The sequence below is a fragment of the Microtus oregoni genome, unplaced genomic scaffold (assembly GCF_018167655.1).
Source record: "Microtus oregoni isolate MIOR12 unplaced genomic scaffold, Mior012 000086F_ref0000336, whole genome shotgun sequence".
Taxonomy (NCBI): domain Eukaryota; kingdom Metazoa; phylum Chordata; class Mammalia; order Rodentia; family Cricetidae; genus Microtus; species Microtus oregoni.
In genome coordinates, this window is record NW_024544552.1 from 2,784,974 (window position 1) to 2,809,710 (window position 24,737).

At 49.7% G+C, this 24,737-nt stretch overlaps 2 protein-coding genes across 3 annotated transcripts; both read left to right on the forward strand.

Moving 5' to 3' along the window:
- Positions 1-1,184: 1,184 nt before the first annotated feature.
- Casq1 (calsequestrin 1) lies at positions 1,185-11,986 on the forward strand. Its single transcript, XM_041643493.1, has 11 exons — positions 1,185-1,861; positions 3,470-3,554; positions 4,610-4,710; positions 5,335-5,446; positions 5,793-5,866; positions 6,192-6,322; positions 7,717-7,762; positions 8,138-8,192; positions 8,411-8,511; positions 9,642-9,716; positions 11,381-11,986. Exons 1-11 carry the CDS (start codon positions 1,583-1,585, stop codon positions 11,534-11,536), a joined length of 1,215 nt encoding a protein of 404 aa, XP_041499427.1. The 5' UTR covers positions 1,185-1,582; the 3' UTR covers positions 11,537-11,986.
- Positions 11,987-14,957: 2,971 nt separating this feature from the next.
- Positions 14,958-24,621, forward strand: Pea15 (proliferation and apoptosis adaptor protein 15). 2 transcript variants are annotated; one of them, XM_041643547.1, is made up of 4 exons: positions 14,958-15,115; positions 20,981-21,154; positions 22,338-22,493; positions 22,655-24,621. In XM_041643547.1, exons 2-4 carry the CDS (start codon positions 20,983-20,985, stop codon positions 22,717-22,719), a joined length of 393 nt encoding a protein of 130 aa, XP_041499481.1. In that variant the 5' UTR covers positions 14,958-15,115; positions 20,981-20,982; the 3' UTR covers positions 22,720-24,621. The 2 variants fall into 2 exon arrangements, with proteins under 2 accessions (XP_041499481.1, XP_041499480.1); XM_041643546.1 differs by lacking the exon at positions 14,958-15,115 and adding an exon at positions 16,722-16,822.
- Positions 24,622-24,737: the final 116 nt, after the last annotated feature.

Below are 24,737 nucleotides of genomic sequence, written 5' to 3' on the forward strand. Positions count from 1 at the left end.
CTGCCACAGGGCAGCGAAAGAAGCTAATCTGCTAACATAGCTTCCTGTTTCTACCTAGATGCAAAATAAACACTATCCTTCCCGAATGAGAAAAACCTTGCGCAGGGGACAAGGAGAGCTGGCTTTAGGGTGATCTTCTCACGATCCCCCTTGAGCCCCAGTGTACTTCCTATAGAGTGTGAGCCCTAGAAGGCCATAAAAGGGGTCTTGCTAGATACCGAAAGCTAAAGTCATCTCTTCACCTCCAAGTGAGGAGCCTGAAACTACAGTTTTCACACCTCCAGCTCTGCTTTGGGTCTCAGATGCATAGAATTAATCCACAGTCCTGGGTAACCTTGCACAGGGCCCACCTCTTCCTGTTTACCTCATGTTGATTTTTCCCAGGTTTATACCGGATCATCTGGTGCCTTATCAAAGACATAGGAAAAAAATAGTATTTTTTTTATTATTAGCTCTCTTTAGAATCATGTAGCCTGGGCATCCCGCTCGGCCCTCTATGTCCTAGAAACAGAGTCCTGCAGGATCAGGGCAGAGAGCACTGGGAGGAAGCAGCCGAGCAGAATTCCCTTCCTCATAGTGGTCCTTGCAGGCTGAGAAAGCCCAAGCCCACATCCCTACAGGATGGAATCCGGGCCAGCCCTGTCCTTCCCCGTACATTCCTGAGTTAGGACTGGTGAGTGAAGCAAAGGAAACAGGCTGGAGCGAAGCCAGGCTTCTGGTCTTGGACTCCGCTCCATCTTTTATTCAGAGAATGATCTCATCCTTGGTCCACGTTCTTTAAAGGGAACTGCAGGGGGTTTCTTTCCTGGAGCCTGGAATGTGCTTTTATTGCCCCCCTCTCCTTGGTACGATCAAAGAAATAGACTTTACCTATGGATGACTGCTAGATTTTAGGCGGCAGAAGAAAGACGACATTTCCCCCACTTCATCCTCAGCTTAGCCTCTGACCCGAACTGTGTCCACCTCTTCACCTACATTTCTTTCCGATTAGCCTTGTCCTACCCTGGGATCCCCGGTTACCCCTCCATCTCCCCTCCTCCAGCCTCGGCTTCACTTACCCCTAACTCATCTGGTCTTATTTTTAGATCCGGCATCTCTCCCTTTCCCTTTCTTAATATGGCGATGAGCTCTTAGGCCTGCATGGGGCCAGGGGCTGAGGAGCCCTGGCCACTGGGGGAGGGGGAAGGAAGGAGCTGCAGGGAGCCTAGGGAAGAGGTGTAGGAGGCGGGAGGATTCAGGCTCTCAGGGAGCTGTCCTGGCCTCAGAGGTTATCCATCTCTCCTGCCAACCACAGAGACATATTTAGACAGGACCAGGTGGGGACCGAGGGGTGCCAGTTTCAAGGGGCAGCTCCGGTTCCCTCCCCGCCCCTGCTCCTATTGCTCCTCCTGACCCCCTTCCACTTGGCTCTGTCGGCAGTTTCTCCAGGACCCAGCAGTGTCCTCTGTCCACTGCTCTGGCCCACTCCCTACCCCACCCCCACCCAGAGCCCCTAACTCAGGACTCTTGTATCCAGGGGCACCTCCCTCTCTCAGCTAACCTCCTCAGGACCAGGAGAGCAGACCTAGCTCCCACTACCTCCATGAGAGCTACTGACAGGATGGGGGCCAGGGCAGTGCCCAAGCTGCGGCTAGCACTGCTGTTTGTACTGGTGCTGGGGATACCCAAGCCAGGGGTCCAGGGGGAGGAAGGGCTGGACTTCCCCGAGTACGATGGTGTGGACCGTGTCATCAATGTGAACGCAAAGAACTACAAGAATGTGTTCAAGAAGTATGAGGTGCTGGCCCTCCTCTACCATGAGCCCCCCGAGGACGACAAGGCCTCACAAAGACAATTTGAGATGGAGGAGCTAATCCTGGAGGTGAGTAGAGAATAGCAGGCCCAAGGAGCATGCCCAGTCCCTTCTGTGAGCCCCGTGTCCGAGGGTGGCGGCAGCTGGGGTCAGAGTATCACAGGGCCTTTGTCTTCATGGAGAGCATGACTGGAATGCGGCCTTAGCCAAAAGAAAAAGACTCAGGAACCAGGGCCCTATGCTTTCTTTGGTAACTTTAGGGCAAGTCTGTGCAGTAGGAGGCAGGGATCCCAGGTTTAGCTGGGAAAGGGGGGGAGGGAGGGGCTGCGTGCAGGCCTCTGCATTGGGCTCCATACCAGCGATGTTCTCTCCTAGTCAAAATATGCCCCCCTCACACACTTAGGGCTATACCCCAATACCCAGCAGGAATGTAAACAGGACTGATATTTACCTATGACTGACTTAATGACTATGTAGTTAAACATCTCCTGGAGGCCTCCCACAAGCCTCCCAGCCCAGTCCCTTTCCCTCCTCCAATTCCTCTTTTGTCCCTAGTGGATTAAACAAATGTCCTTACAGAAAATTCTTTTGGTTGAAAGAGGCTTCAGCATGCCATCCCCATCTTTTCTTTTGGAGAAGAGATTTTTTTATCCCCACCCCAAATCTGACTTAACCCACAGCAGAGACGGTTAATACAAAGCATAAGGGTGGGGGGAAGTGGCAGCGGGGAGGCCTTAGATTGGGATACATGGCCACACACACCCTAAGGGAACTGTGATATGGTCATGCTGTTTTGTTTTTTGTCTGAACTTCTCTGGTCCCTTCTCCAGCTTGGTGATAGAGAGGCTCCACTTTGTATGGAAAACTTGGAACATTTCAGTGTCAGACACCAGGTCCCAGGCTTGCATTTCTGTGTGCCCTGTCGGGCTCTGGAAACTGCTGTCTGATTGATGAGCCAAGTATTTTTATCCTGAGTGCTCAGTAGCCTCTGCCATCCACCTGCCACCCGCTCTCCCATTCCCCTAAGAATCACTGTGCTGCAGGACTGGGCGGGGTGCAGCTGCACCCACAGCAGAAAGAGTCAGGGTGGATTGCTGGGTGGGGAGGCTTGTGGGGGAGTGACCAGCCTGTGACTACCCTGAATACTGGCTGGAAATGCTACAGTACTAAGGGAAGGGGGGAGATGGATCTGGAAGAAGAATGCTACTTAGTTTCTGTCGTGACTCTCCCTCCTTGGGTGATGAATGGTGACCTCTTGACTTTCTAGACTTTCCCACCCTTCAACAACATGACCAGCCCCCCCCCCACCCCATCTGTCTCAGTTCTCATTTTGGGAGTTACTTGAGGATCCCAAGGATCCTATATTCCCCTATGCTGAGTTTGGCCTTTGATCAGGATGGAAGGCAGAGCCCAGCCCTTCAGGGAAAGTGAGACTCCTCAGCTTCCCTCAGGAACTTTACAATGAGCAGTAAATACCCACGATCTTTAAAAGCATTGCGCCAAAGACAGGCTAGGATCATGGGGTGTTTGCGGAGAGTGTGCATCTTAAAGAATGGTCAAGGTCAATGCTTAAGCTTCTTGTACCTCAGCTGACCTGATGGTGGGAAAGCGTTAAATGGGGAAGGGGGTTAAATAAGAATTCTAGGGTCTAATTTTAACCCTGACTCCTTCTTCCAGTTAGCAGCCCAAGTCCTAGAAGACAAGGGTGTTGGCTTCGGCCTGGTGGACTCTGAGAAAGATGCAGCTGTGGCCAAGAAACTAGGTAAGGAAGGGAAGGAGGGGCAAGAAGCAGAAAGGGGATACCAGACCAGAGATGCCTCGGTGGAGGACTTGGGGGAGATACGGGGGGCTTAGGAATTCTTCTACCATATCTATTCTGGTGGGGAGGGGAGTCTGAGACTGGGGGCTATTCTATTCAGAGACTTGTGCCTGCTCCAATCCCAGCACGAGATGGAGTGGGGGCGGGGTGGTAGCCATCTTTATCTAAAAAATGGCTAAGGCTGGGCATGAGCAGGGGCATGGTGGCTCATTCTTGCAATACTTGTACTTGGGAGGATAAAGCAGTAATATTCTGGGCTCAAAGCCTCCTCGGTTACATAGTGAAACAATCAAAAAAAAAAAAAGAAAAAAAAGCATGTAGATACTTTGCTTTGTATACTAACCTAATTTAGTTTTAAAAAAAAAAAACGCAAGAGAAGAAACAAAGAAAAAGAAGCACAGGTAGGTGTTAGAAGGAAAGGGGAAACCAAGGAATCAAGGAATACAGGCATAGCCAGAGATCTTCTGCAAAGACCTTTCAACTCCTCTCCTCTCCCACCTTCTCCCCCTCATCCCTCCCCTCCCCCCTCTTAGCAGAGCACAGATGTTACATCACCCAGCCACCAGGCGGCAGCACAGGCTGGACACCGGATGTGGATGGGGGAAGGGTAGTTAGCAACAAGTCATCTGGACGGCCGTAGCAGAGAAGCAGCTCCTAGAGTCTTCAGGAATAGTCATCCCCGGCTATGTAGGCAGAGCAAGGGAGCTGTGTTGCTAGAATCCGCATCTTTCTGGTTTCCTCCCCTCAAACCCTACCTGCTCCCCACAACCCCTCCTTGCCCCAGCTTCGTAGCCTGCTCAGCTGTGAGGTTAGCTCCTGAACTAAATCCCAAGGCACAGACATAGAATGCAGGGTGTAAGGAGTTGTTGAAAGTGGGTGGGGGAGAGAAATGGCGAGGCGGGGATGAGTCTGCTGGGATTATCCAGTGGGTGGGCTCTAACCAGAAGTTCGACTCAGGGAAGGCTGGGGTTGCAGCTCACCTCCCCTGTGTTCCTTAGGACTAATTGAAGAGGACAGCATTTATGTGTTTAAAGGAGATGAAGTCATTGAGTACGATGGCGAATTTGCTGCGGACACTCTGGTGGAGTTTCTGCTTGATGTGAGGACTCCCCTGAGCCTGACAGCCTTGACATTTCCAGTGCCCCTTAGTCCCTACTGATCCACCCTCCACCCCTCCACACACACACCACAGACACCACAAACCAGACACGCATACTGCATATGCTGCACACATACCACAGGCAACGTACAATAGATAAACATGTTTCACACAGATCAGACACAATGCACACAAAACAGACACATACCACGCGTGTATGCTCACACATAACAAATAACACACATCATATACAGTACCACATATACCACTCACACAGCATACACACAACGCACTCTCATAGGCAGCACACATGACATACAGTACACATATGTCACATGTAACATGCAACATACACAGTTTATATCAGATATATACCACGCAATTAGACCCATAAATAAACCACACATACAACAACATACCCCATGCCAAACAGAAGATACAGAACATACACCTCACCCACATGGCACAACACCATTAACAGTGTACAGCACACGGGCCATGTGCCCACCCTCTACCACCAGCTAGCTCTTTATCCCGAAAAAGTCCCCTGCCTTTCCCTAGATCCCTCTCTGGGTCCTATCAGTGAGGACAGAAATGGTCTCCTCCATGTTTTTGTTCTTCCAGGTCCTAGAAGACCCCGTCGAATTGATTGAAGGTGAACGAGAGCTGCAGGCATTTGAGAATATTGAGGATGAGATCAAACTCATTGGCTATTTCAAGAACAAAGACTCAGAGCGTGGGTAACAGCTCCACTGCTCCCCTCTCTGACCTCGCTTGCCACCCTGTCCTCCTGCCTCCCTCCTTCTGCCAATGGCTCTCAGCATCTCTGGTTCTGAACTTCCTATCCCTCTCCTTCCTTCCCGTGGTCAGCCCCTTCATCTGTCCTGTCTCCTGTACCCTGGGGCATTCCCCAATCCTCCCCCACCACAGCCCCGCATTCCAGAACTTCCGCTACAGTTCAGTTGTATTTTATTCTCAGAGAACTAGAGGCTAGAGGAGATGGGTCCAGGAAGATCTGCAGAGAAGCCAAGGGGCTGATTCTCTGGCAGACCCTGAGAATGACTGTCCTCTCTTCCCCTCAGACTACAAAGCCTTCGAGGATGCCGCTGAAGAGTTTCATCCCTATATCCCTTTCTTCGCCACCTTTGACAGCAAGGTTCTCTTCCCCGAAACCGCACCGCTCTCCCTACACTCTTGAGTTGCCCCCAACCTTCTCTCCCAAATTGATGGAGTCTTGGTCCCATTCTGCATGCCGGCACTCCTGCACCTGAAACTCATCCCTTCCTTCTATATACTTGAAGGGAAGAGGGGCATTAGATTGTCTACCCTGTCATTGTCGTGTTAAATTAGCGCAGGGAAGTTAAGCTACCCCCGCAGACCCGCATTTTCTGACTCCTTTCCTGCAGCTCGTTTCCCCTTTATGCTAGTTCCCACTGGGACCCTGCATCTCCAGCTCACAACTCCTGTCTACTTCCTCAAAGGTGGCAAAGAAGTTGACCCTGAAGTTGAATGAGATTGATTTCTATGAGGCCTTCATGGACGAGCCTGTGACCATCCCAGACAAACCCAACAGTGAAGAGGAGATTGTCAGCTTCGTGGAGGAGCACAGGAGGTGGGGACTGAGCAACCCTCTTAGTGGGGGCGGGTTCCTCCTGGGACTAGAACACCAGTCTGTGAGCTGGGCTGGGAAACTTAAGCCAGCCTGGAAGCCAGTGTCCACTGGAGATGAATGCTCCTCCGGACATTGGTGCTCACTGAAACACTAGTGGTTCTGCATTATATTTTGTGCCCCAGAACTTAGCCCTGAGCCCTACAAAGTCCTCTGTAAATGTGTGTGGACCGTGGGGCTGGTTACCATTTAAGGAATTTGCCAACAAATGAGTAGTGAGTGCTTGTGTTCTGACCAGAGACTTAAAAGGCTCCTCCTGTCTACTGTTGAATTTCATTCTTTTATCATCCTCAATGAAAGAGGTGACAAGGGGAAGAGGAGTCAGAACTGGGATTTAAACCTTAACTCAGTCCCACGCCTGTTCTCATTCTCAATGCTAGCAGTTGTCAACAGAGGTAGAGGAATTGGCCAGTGGCTGTTAGGTAATGTTTCCAGGACATTTTTGGCTGTGAGGAGTGTAGCTGGTATTCTAATTAGAGGCCAGAGATCCTATTAAGCATCCTGCAGTGCACAAGACACCCCCTCCCCTCTGCATCAGCGCTGCTGAAGCTAGGAAAGCCTGCCCTATACTCACGCATAATTCACTTCCTTCACGAGACTCCACGACTAGAAATACCCACTCATCAGTCTAAGTACCACTTGCTCTCTCCCACTGGATGCTGGATGCTGGCCCCTTTCATTGGGGCACGACATGTTTGCATTGTTTACCTCTACCCAATACCTAATTCAGTATTTACAATGTATTTCAGCCCCTCCCTGCTCCTGGTACTGGGAAGGGAACCCAGGGCCTGGCACACATTAGGCATAATATATATACACACACACACACACACACACACACATATGTTTTTCGACACAGGGTTTCTCTGTAGCTTTGGAGCCTGTCCTGGAACTAGCTCTTGTAGACCAGGCTGGTCTCGAACTCACAGAGATATGCTTGCCTCTGCCCCCTCCCTCCCCCCCCCCCCCAGTGCTGGGATTAAAGGCATGCGCCACTGCCACCCGGCATGTGGCATGTAATTCTATTGAGCCCAGGTTGTCAATTTTATTGAATGAACAAATGAAAAAAAAAAAAAAGGACTACCCTGATACCCAGTTCTTACCGTTCCTCCCAGCATCTCTCTTCCAGCCGTTCCCTTCCCACCAGCCATTGTTTTGCAACCATGCAATGATCTGGGCCTGACGCCCAGAGCTTTAGATTTGCAAGCTGGCTTTGTTCTGGGGTACAAGCTGTCTATGCCCTAGGCCCCACCCAGAGGTGCTTTCAGCTGTGGGGACCTTCTGGAAGGAGATGTTCTTCTCACCCACTGAGTAGGGACCCTCTGTCTCTCTTCTAGATCGACCCTGAGGAAACTGAAGCCTGAGAGTATGTACGAGACTTGGGTGAGTGCCTCTCCCAGGACCCGGTGCTTGGGGAGCAGGGGTGGGTAGAGTCTTAGAAATGGCCGTCCTTCCTCTACCTTGTGCCTTCTGCTGGGGGGTGGGGAGAGCAGTATCTCAGTCAGAGGGCAAGGTTTCTGTACTGAAGAACACATCTCCGATGGCAGGCATAAGTGACGAAGAGGTCAAGGTAGTCTCGAACTCTGAGGGTAAAGGGATTACCAGAGCCGAAAGGTGTCACTCAGAAAAGAGTCACCACCGTGGAAATACAAGGTGGCATTCCATGATTCAGACTCAGGCAACATCGAGGAGGCTGGATAGCAGTAGAGTAAGGTCGCCCCCAGCTCTAACCCTATTCCTCTCCTCACCTTCCAACAGGAGGACGATATGGACGGGATCCACATTGTGGCCTTTGCAGAGGAAGCTGATCCTGGTGAGGAAAGAACCCTGACATGGCCGGGGGGAAGCCAGGGGTGGGTGGTGTGTTTGTTGGGTCATAGGACTGCGGAAGGCATTCCTGGGAGTTTGCAAGCAGCCTGGGGCGTGCAATGTGTTGGTGTCGGAGGCGAGGAAACAGGCCTGGATTCCTGTCTCCTGTGTCCCTTTCCTTTCTGCTCCACCTCAACGTTTCTCCCTTCTGCTCCCTCCAAGATGGTTTTGAGTTCTTAGAGACTCTCAAGGCGGTGGCCCAAGACAACACTGAAAACCCTGACCTTAGCATCATCTGGATTGACCCCGATGACTTCCCCCTGGTAAGAGGCCCAGCTCAAGCATTGGGCTCCTAATCTGGGGACTTGGCCTGGGGCGCTGTTTTTGTTTCAGAATTCCTAGCCCTACCTACTTCCTAGTTGGGGACCCAGAATATTATGTCTGCTGCATGTTCATGAGCAATGTGGACACAGAGGGCATCTGAACAAGGGGAACGGGGACGACATGTGATTCCCAGATCAGAGGCGGACAGGTGATTTGTGTGCCAGAGCTGAAAAGCCGTCCTCTGGCGAGCAGCTGGATACAGCACACTGCACATGAATTCAGGAAGTCAGCAGATCCCATGAGCCAGGGGATGGCTCCGCGCTCAGCTGAATCCCCAGCATCTGCCGTTTGTTGTTGAATGAGCAAACAGGAACGTGACAGAATACTGATGATTGCCAGGTATAAGTACTTATGTTAAACACGCAGAAACTGAGCTGGAGAGATGGCTCAGAGGTTAGGCGCACGCGCTGCTCTTCCAGTGGGCCTGAGTTCAGTTCTCAGCACCCATGTCTGGTGGTTGTTCAACTACAGGGGATCCATACCACTTCTGAAGGTATGCACACACGTGGCAAACGCTCAAACACACACACATAAGTAGAAATAAAAATAAACCTTAAGTAGCTGGATGGTGGTGGCACACGCCTTTAATCCCAGCACTTGGGAGGCAGAGGCAGGAGGATCTCTGTGAGTTCAAGTCCAACCTGGTCTACAAAGTGAGCTCTAGGACAGCTAGGATTGTTACAAAGAGAAACCCTGTCTCAAAAAAAAAAATCAAAAATAAATAAATCTTAAAAAGAGAGAGATGAAGGAACTGAGGGTTCTACAAAGAGAAGTGAGTTGTCCCAAGGCATATAGCCAATCATAGGTAGAGCCAGGAACAAAGTAGAGTTTCTGTTCTACTTCTTCTCCAAAGGGAGAAGCTGCCTTCTTCCTCGTCTTTTTTCTTTGAGGTCTCTTCTCTTTTACTGATTAGCTTTACCTACAAGCTTGTGGATCACAGCTGGGCTGTCTCTCCATCCATTAGCGCAGCTCATCCTGCCTCCTTTTAGCCCTGGCCCAAGACTCATCCTCTGATGGGCTTGTGAACTTCTAACTGGTATTAAGTGGACGTTTTTGGTTCTCTCTACAGTTGGTCCCATACTGGGAGAAGACGTTTGACATCGACTTGTCAGCTCCGCAAATAGGAGTTGTCAATGTTACAGACGTGAGTTTCCTCTTTCCTGGCTATGTACCAGATCATCTCCCACCCTTGATTCACCTCCAAGATCAGATGGGACTGGGTGTGTTTAGGGTGCTGTGGCCATAGACAGCACCAGCCGTCTCAGCATAGCTAGCTCTCTTCCACACTGCTGCTAACAGCCAAGCGAGCACTGCCCAGGAGCAGAAGACACTCTGGTCAAATGGCTGGACCTGTCGGGTGGGGACGCATGACTTGAGCATTTGAATCTTTCACTCGCTGGAATTATGTCATTCTTCAAAGTCCAGTTCAATTTCTTTGTCCTCCACTGAGTTTCTCTTTGGAATCATCCCCTCTATGGTACCCTGGGAGCACTGGCATTAAGAACTTCCCTTTAGAGCATCCTATCTCTTCTAGCAGTCTTGGAACCTTTCGAAGGCAGACGTCTTGTGGTGAGCACATAGTAGATACTTATGTGTTGAGCTGACCTGAGTAGAGCAGCTTTTGCTTTTGTAGTATTCTCAGTCTAATGGAATAGGCAAGTATCCTGTTAATTGTAAGGCTGGTTCTGGTAAGTTTTATAATGGAAATAAAATGCTAGCAAGGCCGGAATTTCTGCTAGAGAGACTCGGAGTAGAGTTTAAGAGGAAACAGCATTACAGTGGAGATTATATAGTGTAGAGGATTTCAATCGGAGACAAACTCTCCAAACTGAGAGCCAGGCCTGGTGGCCCATGCCTGCAACCTAAGCATAGGAGAGGCAAAGGCTGGAGCACTGCAGAGAGTTCAAAGCCAGCTTGGGTTACACGGCTGAGTACGAGACCAGCCAGCCAAGGCTGTAAAGCAAGTACACATTTTGTTTTGTTTTGTTTTGTTTTTATATTTATTTATTTATTATGTATACAATATTCTGTCTGTGTGTATGCCTGCAGGCCAGAAGAGGGCGCCAGACCTCATTACAGATGGTTCCAAGCCACCATGTGGTTGCTGGGAATTGAACTCAGGACCTTTGGAAGAGCAGGCAATGCTCTTAACCGCTGAGCCATCTCTCCAGCCCCCTATTTTTTGTTTTTTGAGACAGGTTTTTGTCCACACAGCCCTGGCTGTCCTGGGAGTCACTCTATAGACCAGGTTGGCCTCGAAATCAGAGATCTACCTGCCTTTGCCTCCCAAGTGCTGAGATTAGAGATGTGATTCATCAAGAGCTTATCTCAAAAAAAAAAAAAGGGTTGAAAAACAAACAAACCAACAACACAACAACAAAAACACAGCAAAAAAGTGAACATCAGGTTTGGGAATGGGCAAGTATTTTTTGAAATAGAGTTTCAGACTTTAAGATCACTGAGACTATTACTAGAAAATCATTTTATAAAAATCTTGAATGTTGGCACCTCTGACTTTATTCTGTTGGCTGTGAGTAACCACCGGTGCTTTTGTATTATGGACACAGTAAAGATGCATGCTTTCAGCAGGTCAGGATGGCAACAGTGAAGGAACACAGACTGAAGGGAGGGAGGTCTGTGGCCAGTTCACCTCTTCTTTCCACTCCGGCCATCACTATGCTGACTCTGATCTTCACCAGGATAGGTTCTCTGGCCACGGAAGGGACAGAGGATGTACAGTGAGCGGGAGGACGAGGTCCAGATCTGTATTAAATTTGGCTTCCATCCCCTACCTGTGCCATCACCTAGGCGGACAGCATATGGATGGAGATGGACAATGAGGAGGACCTGCCTTCTGCTGAGGAGCTGGAAGACTGGCTAGAAGATGTGCTGTCGGGAGAAATCAACACAGAGGATGATGATGACGACGACGATGACGATGATGACGACGACGATGATGACTAGTTGCTGTGGCAACCACCTACCAGCCCCACTTGCTCTTCATATGTACCTTCCTACCATCCACGCACTTCCCCAAGCTCCTTGGGACACTAGGTCACTCTCTACTACAGGGCCCACTGTGGTCTACATACAGGGTGCTTGAGGTCCTGGTCTCCCCCGCTGATGAGAAAGGGAGCTGCTTCTCCTCAGATACCAGCCCAGTTCTTTCATCTCTCTCGTTTCTTATTCTATACCTTATCCATATCTACGGATTCTCTCCTCCCCATACTTTCTGATTCTCTTGCCATCTCTTCTCTGTCCCTTCCATCAACACAGTCTCCCACTTTTCAAATCTTAAACCTTTCTGGCTGTCCTGATCCAGGCCAGGAGGAAGGGAGGTACTGTGTTCAGGGATGTATCTCACCCATCTCTTGTTAATGTATTTGGGTCAAATGCAAGGCCTTAATAAAGAGATCTGGGGCAGAATGAGAAAGCGTCTGTTGTTGACGAAGTCTCGCCCTTATGGCAGGAGGGAGGTGACCATCGGAGGGGAGATTTCACTGTGAGTGCCTTGTTAGGAATGAGCTAGGGGCTGATTAGCAGTTATCCCAGGGAGGGCTGGATATTTATCTGCCTCCAGTCAACAAGCCTTTTCTGAACACATGGTGTTTGTTCAGTGTTGTTCTGAAGGAACAGACAGCGCCAGGCCTGTCCCTGCTCTTGAGCTGACTAGCCTTGCTGGAAAGTTAAGACTAGCACCCTAAACAACTGAAGAATACCATAGCAATATGTAATTGATTGTGTTGCTGCTTGACAGTGCCCTCCCAGAGGCTCTGTATTTGAACATCAAGACTGAGTCCACTGTTCTTCCTTAGTGAGGGTCTCTCCAGACCATGGTGGTCCTGCCATCTCCTTCCATGGTCCCTGCTGCTGTTTCTCTGTACATGCACCTACACCTCCCTTCTTATACTTGTTGCACCCTGTTACTGTTCTGCTATTACACAGCCACTAAATTGAGTCCTGCAGGCAGGGACCCAGGCTTTCTCTTTATTTCTATAGGGCCTTGTACATAAAGAATTGCCCCCATGGTAGTGTAAAGAACTTGGTGACTTCCACAATGGAAGCAAACCTTCTCAAGACCTTCAACTGAAGAACGGGATTTGACGGGAGCCAAAGGAGTTGGGACAGGGACATTCCAGTCAATGGAAACATAACAACAAACTCGAAAGCATTAGCAGGGTGTGTTTGTCATTTTGGCGGAACCAGAGGTCAGAAAAGTGAAGAGAAATTCAAGTTGTGGCCACGGGATTGGGCAAGTGTAATGGGGTTGGTTTGTACAAGTGTTTGAACTAAATCCTATGAACTGGGATAGAAGGGCAAAATTTCAACTAATAATAGCAAAAACCAGGATAGACTTGGGAAGGGGAGGTGATGCAAAGGCAAAGAGCCCCACTCCTAATCAGAAACTGTATGATCAGTAAGCTGGGGAGAATCTGGACCCATGTGGTGGTTATGGCAACCAAGAGGAATTGACTTTTGAACTAAGAGCATCCCCAGACTTAAACCTGTTAAGAGTTTTGTGAAAAAGATTCACACACACACATACTCCCACCCTCAGGATAGGTTCAGGTGGGAGTAAGCACATAGGTGTTGGGAGAATGAAGGACCAAACTGCTGAACAAGCTTCTAAATAAAGAGACATTGTTGTTTTTAGATAGGGCATCACTATGTAGCCTGAAATGGGAGTCCTCTTGTTTCAACACTCTGAATCTTGATATGGCAAGTGTATACCACGTTATGCCTCACCCTAGTTTTTGTGAAACCAGTGTAGTTAGTAGATGTCTAAGTATGGAAAAATGAGCCCTGAGATTATAGACATTTTCACTCTCCACAGACAAATCTACCCAGGCAACGCTCTTAGAGAAAATGGCCATATTGTATAGAACAGAAACCAAATATCCATCAACCTGTTCACACATAATGGATAACTAATAATTGGGTGTTAGGTTACACCATAAAAGTATGGGGTTTGTTTAGTACAGGTCAGTGAAAGATACCACACTAAACAACTTCCTGTTTTTTTAAACACCTATCTGGTACCGGTCCCTAAAGACTTCATATTTCTGACTGTCGGAAGAACCTTATATTGGCACAGCATCCTCATTGGCTGGTGGACACTGAACTTGATGAACTTAGAGGAAACAGTAAGCAGGAAGCTCATAGTCTCTGTGTCTGCTGCCGGATTTGCTTCATTTAAATACAACATGTGCAGTTGCTGAGTCTCAAAGATGGGTCAACAAGAGAGTTTGTCTCTACGACACAGAATTAGGAACAAAAGCAAATTCTGGTGGTATGTTATCTTCAAAGGGGCAGCGGCCAGCCACGCTGGGGGAGAAGAGCAAAGAGAAGCCCTGTGAAATTTAAAGTGGCAGAAACATGACCTGCTTCTCCCAGAAGTGTGGTCCTGAGAAAGGAACAACTCACCGAGGCTTCTGGAAGCGTCTCTGCTAAGCTAGAACAGAGGCAAGACGAGGCATTCTAGTGGCATGCAAGCATGGAAGGATGGTCATACTTTTCAAGGCCTGAACTTCCAGGGGTTGAGCTGAGATCCCTTATGCTAGAGATGGAGTGAATATCGAAGGCTTCTCCAGTTCTCCCTTCCCTCTTTCAGTCTGGCTGAGAATGTGGGGGAGGAAAGTCCCTGAGGTGGAGGGGAAGTGAGAATTATCACACTGGGCCTAGGCAGAGGGACAGAGCTAGGAGACAGCTAAGTGTGGCTTTGTTAGTTGTCTATATTTGCATGCTGAGCTCGTGGCTTTTTTCCCCAGAAAATAAAATTACATCATTGTGTGTGTGTGTGTGTGTGTGTGTGTGTGTGTGTGTAGGGGGTGAGTGTGTCAGGGTTTATTTGGGAAAGGCAAGGCGGGAGGAGCACAGGGGTCCAGCTGCTATTATCCAGAAGAGATCATGGCTCCAGGCCAAGTAAAAGAGATTATTATCCTGTTGTGGCTCCTCCCCACCCCCCATCCCCATTTCTATTCCTAGCATGGATAAACTTGGTCATTTTCTACTGCTCCTATGACCTATAAGGCCAGAAAGGAGGCTTTTCCAAATACTAAAGCAAGAGAACCCAGAGGTCACAGGCCTTCCAAAACCCCCAATCCAATTTCTTCCGCTTTCCAGGGGTCCTAGCCACCGTGATCATCCAAAAGTCAAAGGGCAGAAAAGCAACCTACTGTGGACAAATTAATCTGAGGACCGTTCCACAGTTGAAGTGGAAGAGGCAGAGTCCATACTCCAGTCCAGTGCTGTCTGCATCTAGGAGTCTTCCAGAACCCCAGCCCACAGTCCATGTCCCCCTCCTGCCTCCCCTCCCCCTTCTCTCGCCGCTCCCCGCCCCCCGCCCCTCCCCGGCTCTGACATCACCGGCCAGCCGGGTGGGGTGAGGCGGTGCTGGGCTCAGGCTCTGCTCCACGGGCGGAAGAGGCGGCGGCGGCAGGAGCGGCGGCAGCGGCGGCAGGAGCCAAGGAGCAGGCTCCATACGCTGCTTAGGAACCGGGGACCCACGAGTGCCCGCACCCTGAGCGCTCAGCTCCTGAGGCGGTGAGAGGGGCAAAGGGGAGATGTGTCGTGGGGTGGAGGTAGATTGGGGGTCTGGGTCTAGAGAGGTCACAATTCTGAACCCGGGGGATAAATAGGGGAGCGTGAGGATTCAGACAGGTCCATAGTGTCAGGCCCTGTGGGGTTTATGCCGGTGTATTCAGAGTCTGGATTGTGCTGCAGGCAGAGTGGCTTCGTCTGCCCATTCCGCGCTGAACAGCAGTTTGGGAGTCCTATGGGGCCTGGGGATTAGGATGTAGCCTGCTTCCCGCCCAGCCGGCCTGGCCAGGCCAGCTCCCGCCCCTCCCTCCTCGCTGTTGCTTCGGACTCGCCTCTGCAGGCGGTCTCCGGGCTCAGCTCAGCCCAGCATCAGCTCCTCAGGCAGCAGGCAGCTGGTAGGTGTGCTCTCACACCCAGCCTACTGCGTCTGGGGAGAGTGAGATTGGTGGAAGCTTGCCGGGAGGGAAGGAGGTAGGAGCTGCGGGAGCAGAGGAATGATGTAGACTACGTAAAGACCCTAATTTAAAAAAAAAATCAGTGTCAAACCCGACAGGGACACAACACACCTTTAAGGAAAAAAGCCAACCACACGGTGACACACACCCATGTGACTTACACACATCCTCTCATACAAACCAAATCACAACATCCTTGCACTACGCATACACCCACCCACCACAACCCATTGCCTTCCGTGTGGAGTCTCCGTGACCGGCGACTCGAAGATACCCTCTCTTAAGAGGAATGTTGAGTAGTGGATGTAAACGGCCGCTGTCCACAAACGCACCTAGATTTTATGGACAGCTTTAGCAGACAATACCTCAAAGACTGGTGAGCCTGTGCTCTCACCTGGGTGAGGGGCTTCCTGTGACCTTTCTTGCTGACTGCCCGTTTAGAGCATGGAGTACCTGGGAGTGGCTAGATTCTGGGCATCAGTGTGGCCAAAGGATGGAGGAGGGAGCAGAAGCAAGGGAGAGGGTGAAAAGAATGAGTCAGCCACGGAAGGAACCCAAGTTAGAGGGAGGGTGGGGAAAGAGAACGAGAGAGAGAGAGAGAGAGAGAGAGAGAGAGAGAGAGAGGAGAGAGGAATGTGTGAGAAGGTAGACATGGAAAAAGGGATAGATCCAGAGTGAACCGTGGAGAGGAAGGGAGAGAGAAGGGTGCCCAGAGGAACCGGAGAATGCTGGAGAGTAGGCTAAAGAGGACCAGAAGTTAGGAAGGGTGAAGAAAGCAGGGAGTTAGAAGGAACACGTGAACATTTGTGTCTTGTTTCTCGAGGTTGTGTCTGGCCCCCAGGCTGGATGAGCGATTAGTGTTAATTGCTCTTCCCTTTGCGGTTAAACACTCCAATGAGGAAACTGCCAGCATGCCCTAGGCTGCCAGCTTCTCCGGTTGCCTACTACTTATACGACACCTGTGCTCAGCAGGTGTACATACATATACTTCATACATAAGGTCACAGACTCACACGACCTCACACACAGATCTTCACGTACAATGTGAAGATAGTCCAGCTAGTCTTCCTCACTAGCTAGGCAGCAGCCAACCATCATATAGTCCCTCCTGTCAACCTTTTTCCTTTTCAGTGGGGAAGCGGATCTCCTCCTTATGGTAGCCCTGAGTATTTGGGTGGGGACTCTGAGTCTCATGAAATTCAAATGTGTCCATGGCTATCTGCAAATGGGATGAGTGCATCGGGAGAGATGGAAGGTATGAGTGCCCGTGGAAAGAGTAAAAGGGGGTTGGGAACTTAGCTCAGTGGGAGAGTGCTTGCCTGGTCCTCCAAAGTGGGGCTAAAAAAGGTAGCTGAAGGAGGTGGAAAAAGAAACCAAAACTGACGAAGGAGAAAGGAAATAGATGAGAAGGGACAAAGCTGCGAAAGACATAAACAGTCAGTCTAGAGGGAGAGCCACAGGGTCCATTCCCTGTTCACAGTCGTGAAGCCCTCTTCTGCCCTGCCTAATCCAATGCCAGCTATCTTTGGCCACCTCCATCTTGGGCATGGCCCTTTGCAGTCCCAGAGGCAACCTGTTTTTCTTCCTAGGTGAACATTTTAGAGCCGTCCTCCCAGGCTGACCTGGAACTGTTTGTTACAGGGAGAAGGGTGGCCGAGCTATCCAAAGCTAGACAAAAAAGTTAGGGGAAGAACTCAGCTAAGATACCCAAAGAAAGAAACTGCCTGGATTTGGGGCCCAGACATCACTTACATCACAATGGCTCCAACCCTAGCACCCTCCCTTCCCACCTGTTTCCGTTGATTACTTCCTCCAGCTTCCAGTTCCAGACAAGACCAACTGACTTGAGTGAGTGCCTAGGAATCCCCTCCTGCCTATTAAAGGGACCTTCAGGTCCTTGCATCTGCACAGGATGGCCCCTCCCCTCAACGGCCAGCAGCTGTAACAGATGTGGAGGAAGGGGTAAAATCTAATCCTTAGGCTTCCTTTTTAAATTTCCTCTGTGGAACCAAATGCTGGGGAAAGGGGATAAGCGGCCACAGATTAGTGTCAGAATGCTCAGAAGTAATTCTGGTGCTGCACCTCCACTACAGGTGCTTGTCCATTTGCGAGGCTTCTCTGAGCAACACACGACTTCCTTGTCTAATGCTATCTTCCCAATCCGCACATAAAGGCCCCTTTCTCCTGCACCCTCAGTCGTCAGGGCTCTGCCTAGAGCCACTTTCGGAGAGGTAGGGAGGAAGGAAGGAAGGAAGGAAGGTGTGAGGAAGCAATGAGCAGAATACAGAATGAGACGAGAGGGAAGGGAACTGACTTCCTGCAGCCTGAGCTCCAGTTCCTGTCCTGGTATCCTGTCCCAAGAGTGGCCTCCACCCGGCGCTCCTGAGACGGCCCCTGTGCTGCTCCAGAGATGAGAATTTCCAGAGCCAGGAAGGCAGACTTCTTGATAGGCCCTTACGAATTCTCAATCTTTGGTGAGGATGAAAGAGGCAAGCTCTGCCAAGCCCTACCAGACTGACCAGCCAGGGGTAATAGCTGATTAGTGAAACCCAAAAGTCATGTAGGGGAGAGTCCTCCTGTCTGTACCCTTAAAAAGTTCCCTAACTGCCCTGCTTTTTGCCTGTCACACCTGCCATGGGCAAATAGCAACTTCAGACTCTCCTTACTCTGCTTCCTCAAGAGACCCTAGTCCTCTTTTCTGTCCCTTAGCCCTCTCCATACTCTTCCCATTGGTGGTGTCATTGTCCTGATGATGGGGGGGGGGGGTTAACTCTGAACAGAGGTTGCTATGGTAACAGCTGAGTGGAGGCTACAGCCTTGTGGACTCTGCCTAGCGTCCCGTCCCCCCCCCCCCCCACACACACACATCCACTGAATTCCTCATGCACAGCCTTTCCCAAGGCCAGCTCTCCTGTCACATTGTGGGTTTCCTCACCCCTCTGGATTGGAGTCTGCACTTTCTTGCATACTCTCAGCCGGTTCTAACACAAACATACGTCCCCCAGAAGCTCACAGCTAGTTACCAGAACACCCACTCTGCCATATACCTGTTTTCCCCTAGGAAAACTCAAGTGCGTGCAAACATGTCTGTACAGTCTCTCCCTAGCCACCTTATATATCCCTACCCACATTCCTCTTAAGGGCCTCCTTGTATCTATTACTCTTGGAAAGCTCCTAGCCGCTGCCCCCAACCTTTGTGGGTGTGTATGTTACACACATTAATCCCTTCCCGCCTACCTCCCTGGCAGATCTGTGTTTTAGATCCAGAGCCCTAAATCTTCACTCCTCCCGAGTCACACACAGCTACACACGTTCCTCCTACAGCAGCTCTCGTATTTACAAACTCCTCTTCCCCGTGACATCAAGGCAGTATGACCCCTTTTCCACTGAGACTTTGGTCCTGATGCCTTCTTTGGGGCAGGGTCTTCTGGTCTCCATCCTATGCTACTCTTCCAGCCCCTCCCCCACACCCCCTTTTCTGCCCTAGGATTATCAGTGGAGGCGGGGCTGGGCTCCAGCTTGCTGCTATGTGACCTAGATTTCAAGGCAGAGATGGTTCCTGGTGCTGACAGTCAGAGAGCATTGTCCCTGGCCCTGCCTGGTAGGACCACCGCTGGGCCCTTCTGTCTGGTGGCACCTGGTGTGCAAGTAAAAGTGTTTCTGACCAATTCTTCCACGGATCGTGCTAGCCCTGCTGTCTGGCTTATTGTCTGTTTGTGTCACGGTGCCTGCCACCGAGGTAAAGTATTATTCTGAGTTTATTCTGGTCCAAGTAGGGGGCTGAGAATAAGGTCTTCTGGGCCCATACTTATGCAATGTCCATGGCTCTGCCTCAGTTCCCTTGCAAGAGAGGCTAGAAACAAAACAGGTTTATCAACCTGCTCCTTTGATCTACAAGTTTCAGGTCAGTATTGGGTGATGCATGGGCAGCTCTGGTCAGGTCCAAGGCCAGACAATTTCTTGCCCACCTTTTGGTCTAGCCACAGAATGTTTATGTAGTCACTTTTTTAATGCTTTAATTTTCCAAACATAAAAATATACTCCATTGCAAAAATCAGTTCCTTACTTGAAATAAGGTTTTGCTATGTAGTTCAGGATGACTTTAAACTTGCAGCAATTCTGCCTTAGACTGCCAAATGTTGGCATAGGTCACTATGCTCAGTCACTTAGCATACCACTGGAGTTTTACATTTTATCAAATCTATAAAGTTCATTCTAAGGTCTGACCTTTTTTTTTAAAAATATACATTGGTGTTTTGCCTGCTTATATGTCTGGGTGAGAGTTTTGGATCCCCTGGAACAGGAGTTGTTGCCGTTTTGAGTTGCCATGTGGGTGCTGGGAATTGAACCTAGGTCCTCTAGAGGAACCGCCAGTGCCCTTAATCACTGAGCCATCTCACCAGCCCCAGGTCTGACCTTTCTATTTTAGCTATTGTCCCTATTTTAGTGAAGGGTGTCCTTGAGTGCTCCCTTCCTCAACTGAGGATCATGAGAGGTATGGAGGCCAATGGCAGGTTTAGCCTTGCCTGTAGGCGGCCAGGTTGGAGGTAGCATCAGAGGATGCTGATAAAAGGTTAGCAGCCCCCTTCCTGCCAGATTTCTGAAAGCTACATCCAAACTCCCCTCCCCCATCACCCAGCCTGCCTGGGAACCGGGCAAGGGGCCAGGGCCAGCCGCTTGGTATTCTTGGGCGCGGGGGCTGCAGGCAGAGCACAAAGGCTAGAAGGGCTGGGTTGGGGCCCAGTAAACTATAAAGGGAGAAAATGGGCTTCACAAAGGTGGGGGTGGCCCACTGCTCCCTGCTACTTTAAGACCTAATAATCTAATGCAGGGGTAAGCATGGGGGGACAGGGATCCATCAGACCAAGTAATTAGGCATCCATCCAAAATGAGTCATTGGCGGGGTGGTGGGAAGTTGAAATGAGGAACCCTTTGCTTCTGGGGAAGAACGGAAGATGGAATGCGCGGGGCTTCAACCAAACCTTTTAGTGTCTCAATGCTAGGCAAGCCTGTGACAGGGGGAGGAGTTGTAGGTAGGTGGGGCAATTGGGAGGGAGACCGCAAGAAAGTCTGGAGAATGTTGCCATGGCAACCGCCTTCTCAGGCAGGGGAGCTGTTGCCAGGGTTACTGTTAAGGGAGGGAAAAAAGAAAAAGATTGTGTATGGGGTGTGTGTGGCCTGTCACTCTAGACTCCATGATGGCTCCTAGCTTTCCTAAGTTTCTTCTTGTATGTCAGAGGTTTTCCTTTTCTCCCTCCAGATCTGCTCTCCTGAACCTTCACATTTTAGGTACATACCATCCTGGCGGGACAAAAGTGCTCTCGTGTGTGCGTGCTGCTGGGGATGGGCTGGCAGCAAGTGAACCCCATACACTAAGTTCAGCTTTCTCTCCCTTTATTACCCTGACTTCCAGTCATGGCAGAGTACGGGACTCTCCTTCAGGACCTGACCAACAACATCACCCTTGAAGATCTGGAACAGCTCAAGTCAGCCTGCAAGGAGGACATCCCCAGTGAGAAGAGTGAGGAGATCACTACAGGCAGTGCCTGGTTTAGCTTCCTGGAGAGCCACAACAAGCTGGACAAAGGTTGTGGGGGCTCTGTTCATTCAGCAAATAGAAACAAACTAACACAAGCCTCTTACACAAAGTGAAACCTTATGACGGGGCAGGGTAAATGATACACTCTTAAGAGACAGACAGGGTTCTAGGGCAGTAATCATTAGAGACATGCTTCCTTTGTGGCCCTTTTTAGTACAAAATGTTTTTTGATACTCCTGTGCTATTGTGGTAAAACTTAAAGCCATAGTTCTAATGTTTTCTTACCTACTTTTAGAGGCTGCTGCTTTTTAACAGTAGGAGGGAGGCACTGATTAGAGCAGTAACACGCAGCTGGGGCTTGCAGGGAGAAATGTGTGAGGCCGTCTCAAGTGCCGGCAGAGTAACAGGTAAAAGCACTTGCCATGCGTGCCCACCAAGAGCCCAGGGCTCACAGTCAAAGAGGGAACCAACTCCTCAAAGTTGTCCTCTGACCTCCATGTACTTTGGCCACACTCATACACAATGATAATAATAGACCATCCCCCCAAGGCAAGTGGGATTCCTAAAGCAGAACCCAGAGAACCTTAGCTGGACTTAAAAAGATTGGTTCTGATTACCTGAGAATGTAAATCTTGAGTTAGATGGGTCTGAAAGGGAAGTCAGAGTCCTTTGTATGAACTCTTCTGGCTCTAGTATGATAGATGGCAGGGAGGGACACTGAAGGAGGACTGCAAGACTATTGCAGCAATCAGGGCAGGAGGCATACACAATCTTCACAAACCGCCCTGTCTTTGTCAGTGCTTTCTCTAAGTAGCTTTTCTTACTGGACACAGAACATTTTTGATTGGCTCTAAATCTCATCCTTTTCCACATGTGGTGTCTCAAATTCCGATACTCATTTGAAAAGAAAATGGAAAAAGGACAGAATGGGTGTGGGCTAATTTTGAAGGCAGTTTTTCTATTGTCCCTTCCCAAGGATGGACTTGATATCTAGTCATTATTTCCCATTTATGCCCTAGAAACTTTCATTGACACCTGTCCTACCTAGATCAGTCCTCAGAATTGCATGGCTGCCGCAAGCTTCCTTTTACTGGCTTAGCACCCCCTTCTTTCACTGTTGTCCCCTCCAAGTAACCAATGTAAGCAGTCAGTGTTGGTTCAAGAATACCAGTTTGACAGGGTAGAAGCTGACCTCTGTCGCCAAGTTCTGACTCAAGCTGCCTTCCTCCAGACAACCTCTCCTACATTGAGCACATCTTTGAGATATCCCGTCGTCCTGACCTACTCACTATGGTGGTCGACTACAGAACCCGCGTGCTGAAGATCTCGGAAGAGGATGAGCTGGACACCAAGCTAACCCGTATCCCCAGTGCCAAGAAGTACAAAGGTAACAGGCCATGCCTTGGGCATAGCTACACTGCTGCTTTTCTTCTCTGACTATATTCTTAAGAGTGGAGAATACCCTGAATTTGGGGAGTGGAGATGGATGCTCAATGGGCCTGCCTGGATAACTTCTATCCCTGGACACACCCATCTTTGCTTTTCCAGACATTATCCGGCAGCCCTCTGAGGAAGAAATCATCAAATTGGCTCCCCCACCAAAGAAGGCTTGAGCAAGGGGGAGGAAGAAGAGGAAGGTTGATCTTCATCAGACCACTCCCTTCCCCATCCTCACCGGGAGGGGCTAGGGCACTCCCCCTGCCCTGTACCCACTTACTAACTTGGTCCTAACCCCCTTACTTTGCGCGTGTGTGTGCGTGTTCACACGCTCTGGCTGTCTGTCTGTCTAGCTCATCTAGTTCCTCCTCATGAGGGGACTGGAGTCAGGGGAGGGGGGGCTTAATTTCCCCACTATAGGGGAGGTGGAAGCTATTTCTATGTAAATAGAAATCGGCACATTCCTCCTCCTCCCCTTTCCTCCACTCTTCCCCCACATCTTTAAAGTATGGAAGCAGAAAGGACCTGCATTTTCCTGCACTGAGGAGTTAAGGTAAAGATGAGGTATGGGAGAGATGGTTAGAGCTAAAGAAAACCAATGGGGAAGGAAGGTAAGAGGCAACTCAACCTCTACCTGGAAGGGGAAAGCAAAGCCAGAATTCAGTGTTTGTAAATCTCTGCTGGACTGGCTGGAGTCCAGCTTCCTGCTGTTCCTTAGGCTGAAGTCCTGAGCGCCAGTAGGCCCTCTTTTATGCCCTTGTCATGGGCCTGGGATGGGTATGAGCCAGAAATCTTAATGAGAAGACCACTAGATCCTTTCCTGGCCGCCCCCCAAAATCAAACCCCATGGAAAAGCCAGCATTTGATGTCCCCAACTTCTGCTCTGGAGAGACTATGCTGGGACCAAGCACTACTGAGCCTGAGATAGGGATGCAGGCAGAGACAGGCCCACTTTCTACTCCTTTATTCCTAAATAGAGACTGTTGAATATACTGACCCTGAGCCTAAGGAGGTTGGGGAATGAGATCTGTAGGTTTTAACCTCAACCTGCCCACACCTAAGGGTCCCAATATGGATATTGTAGGTAGCCTTCACATTCTGGAATACCCCAAAAAAGGAGTTAATTACAGTGGTTTCCTTTGCGCTGATTACCACCCTAATTCAATCCAGGAAGGGACTTGGTAACCTTTCTCATTTGGGTTTGTGGATGCCGCCAAGTCACAGAGTACAGTGAGTGAACCCAGCCTCTTACCTGTCCCAAGATGCCCTTCCCCATCTTGACCGTGCTAACTGTGTGTACATATATATTCTACATATATGTATATTAAACCCGCACTGCCATGTCTGCCCTTTTTTTGTGGTTTTTGGCATTAACTTATTGTCTAGGCCAGAGCAGGAGTGGGAGGGGATTGTCACAGTGAAGGGAGTGACAGAGCCAAATTGTTACATAGCCCAAATGGAAAAGAAAGCATTTAAACCAACCACAGCAAACATTAAATTTACATGTGAGCTCAGAGACTATTTAGAGGAAGTTGAAGGTAGGAGCTTCTAGGATGTGGGAGCAAAGCTTCACAGGAGGGGAGGCCAGGCTGTCAGAAGAGGAAGAAGCCAGACTGGCCAGCTAGTGCATTCAACTCCTAGCCCAGCCCAGTCTGCCCATCCCCTCTGGCCACTGCTGCAGACACCTGCCTTAACACACACACCTCCAAGACTCCAGTTTTGCCTTAAAGGTCTTTCCTAAGTCTCCCTAGTCCTGTCTGGCTTCTCCTTTAAGAAAATAGAGACTTGTACAGCTGGGAGAAAGGAAGTAAGCATAAACCATCCTTCCATCTGGGATGGTATGAGAGTGAGACGGAGCTTTCCTTATTTATGGGAGAAACGGGAGAAGAGAGAGGGTGCTTTTCAGCAGTTTCTCTGTAAGGCAAAAAAATAAACTTTAAATAGACTAACCTGCCCTAATAGACTGACCTACCCTGCTATCCTTGTGCTGCCGTGAGGTTGCCCCTAGCCTGTGCTCCTGTCTGCAGCATGCACGGCCTTGTTCTAACCCTGGAATAAAGGTGACTGACTGTACTGTACCTGACTGGTTCTAGAATTTCTGTGGGTCATTAAGAGTTGGGAAACGTCTGAATGACTGGGAGGGGACATGTAGCCATGTTTTCCCTATTATCATTCACTTCAGTATGAATCAAGG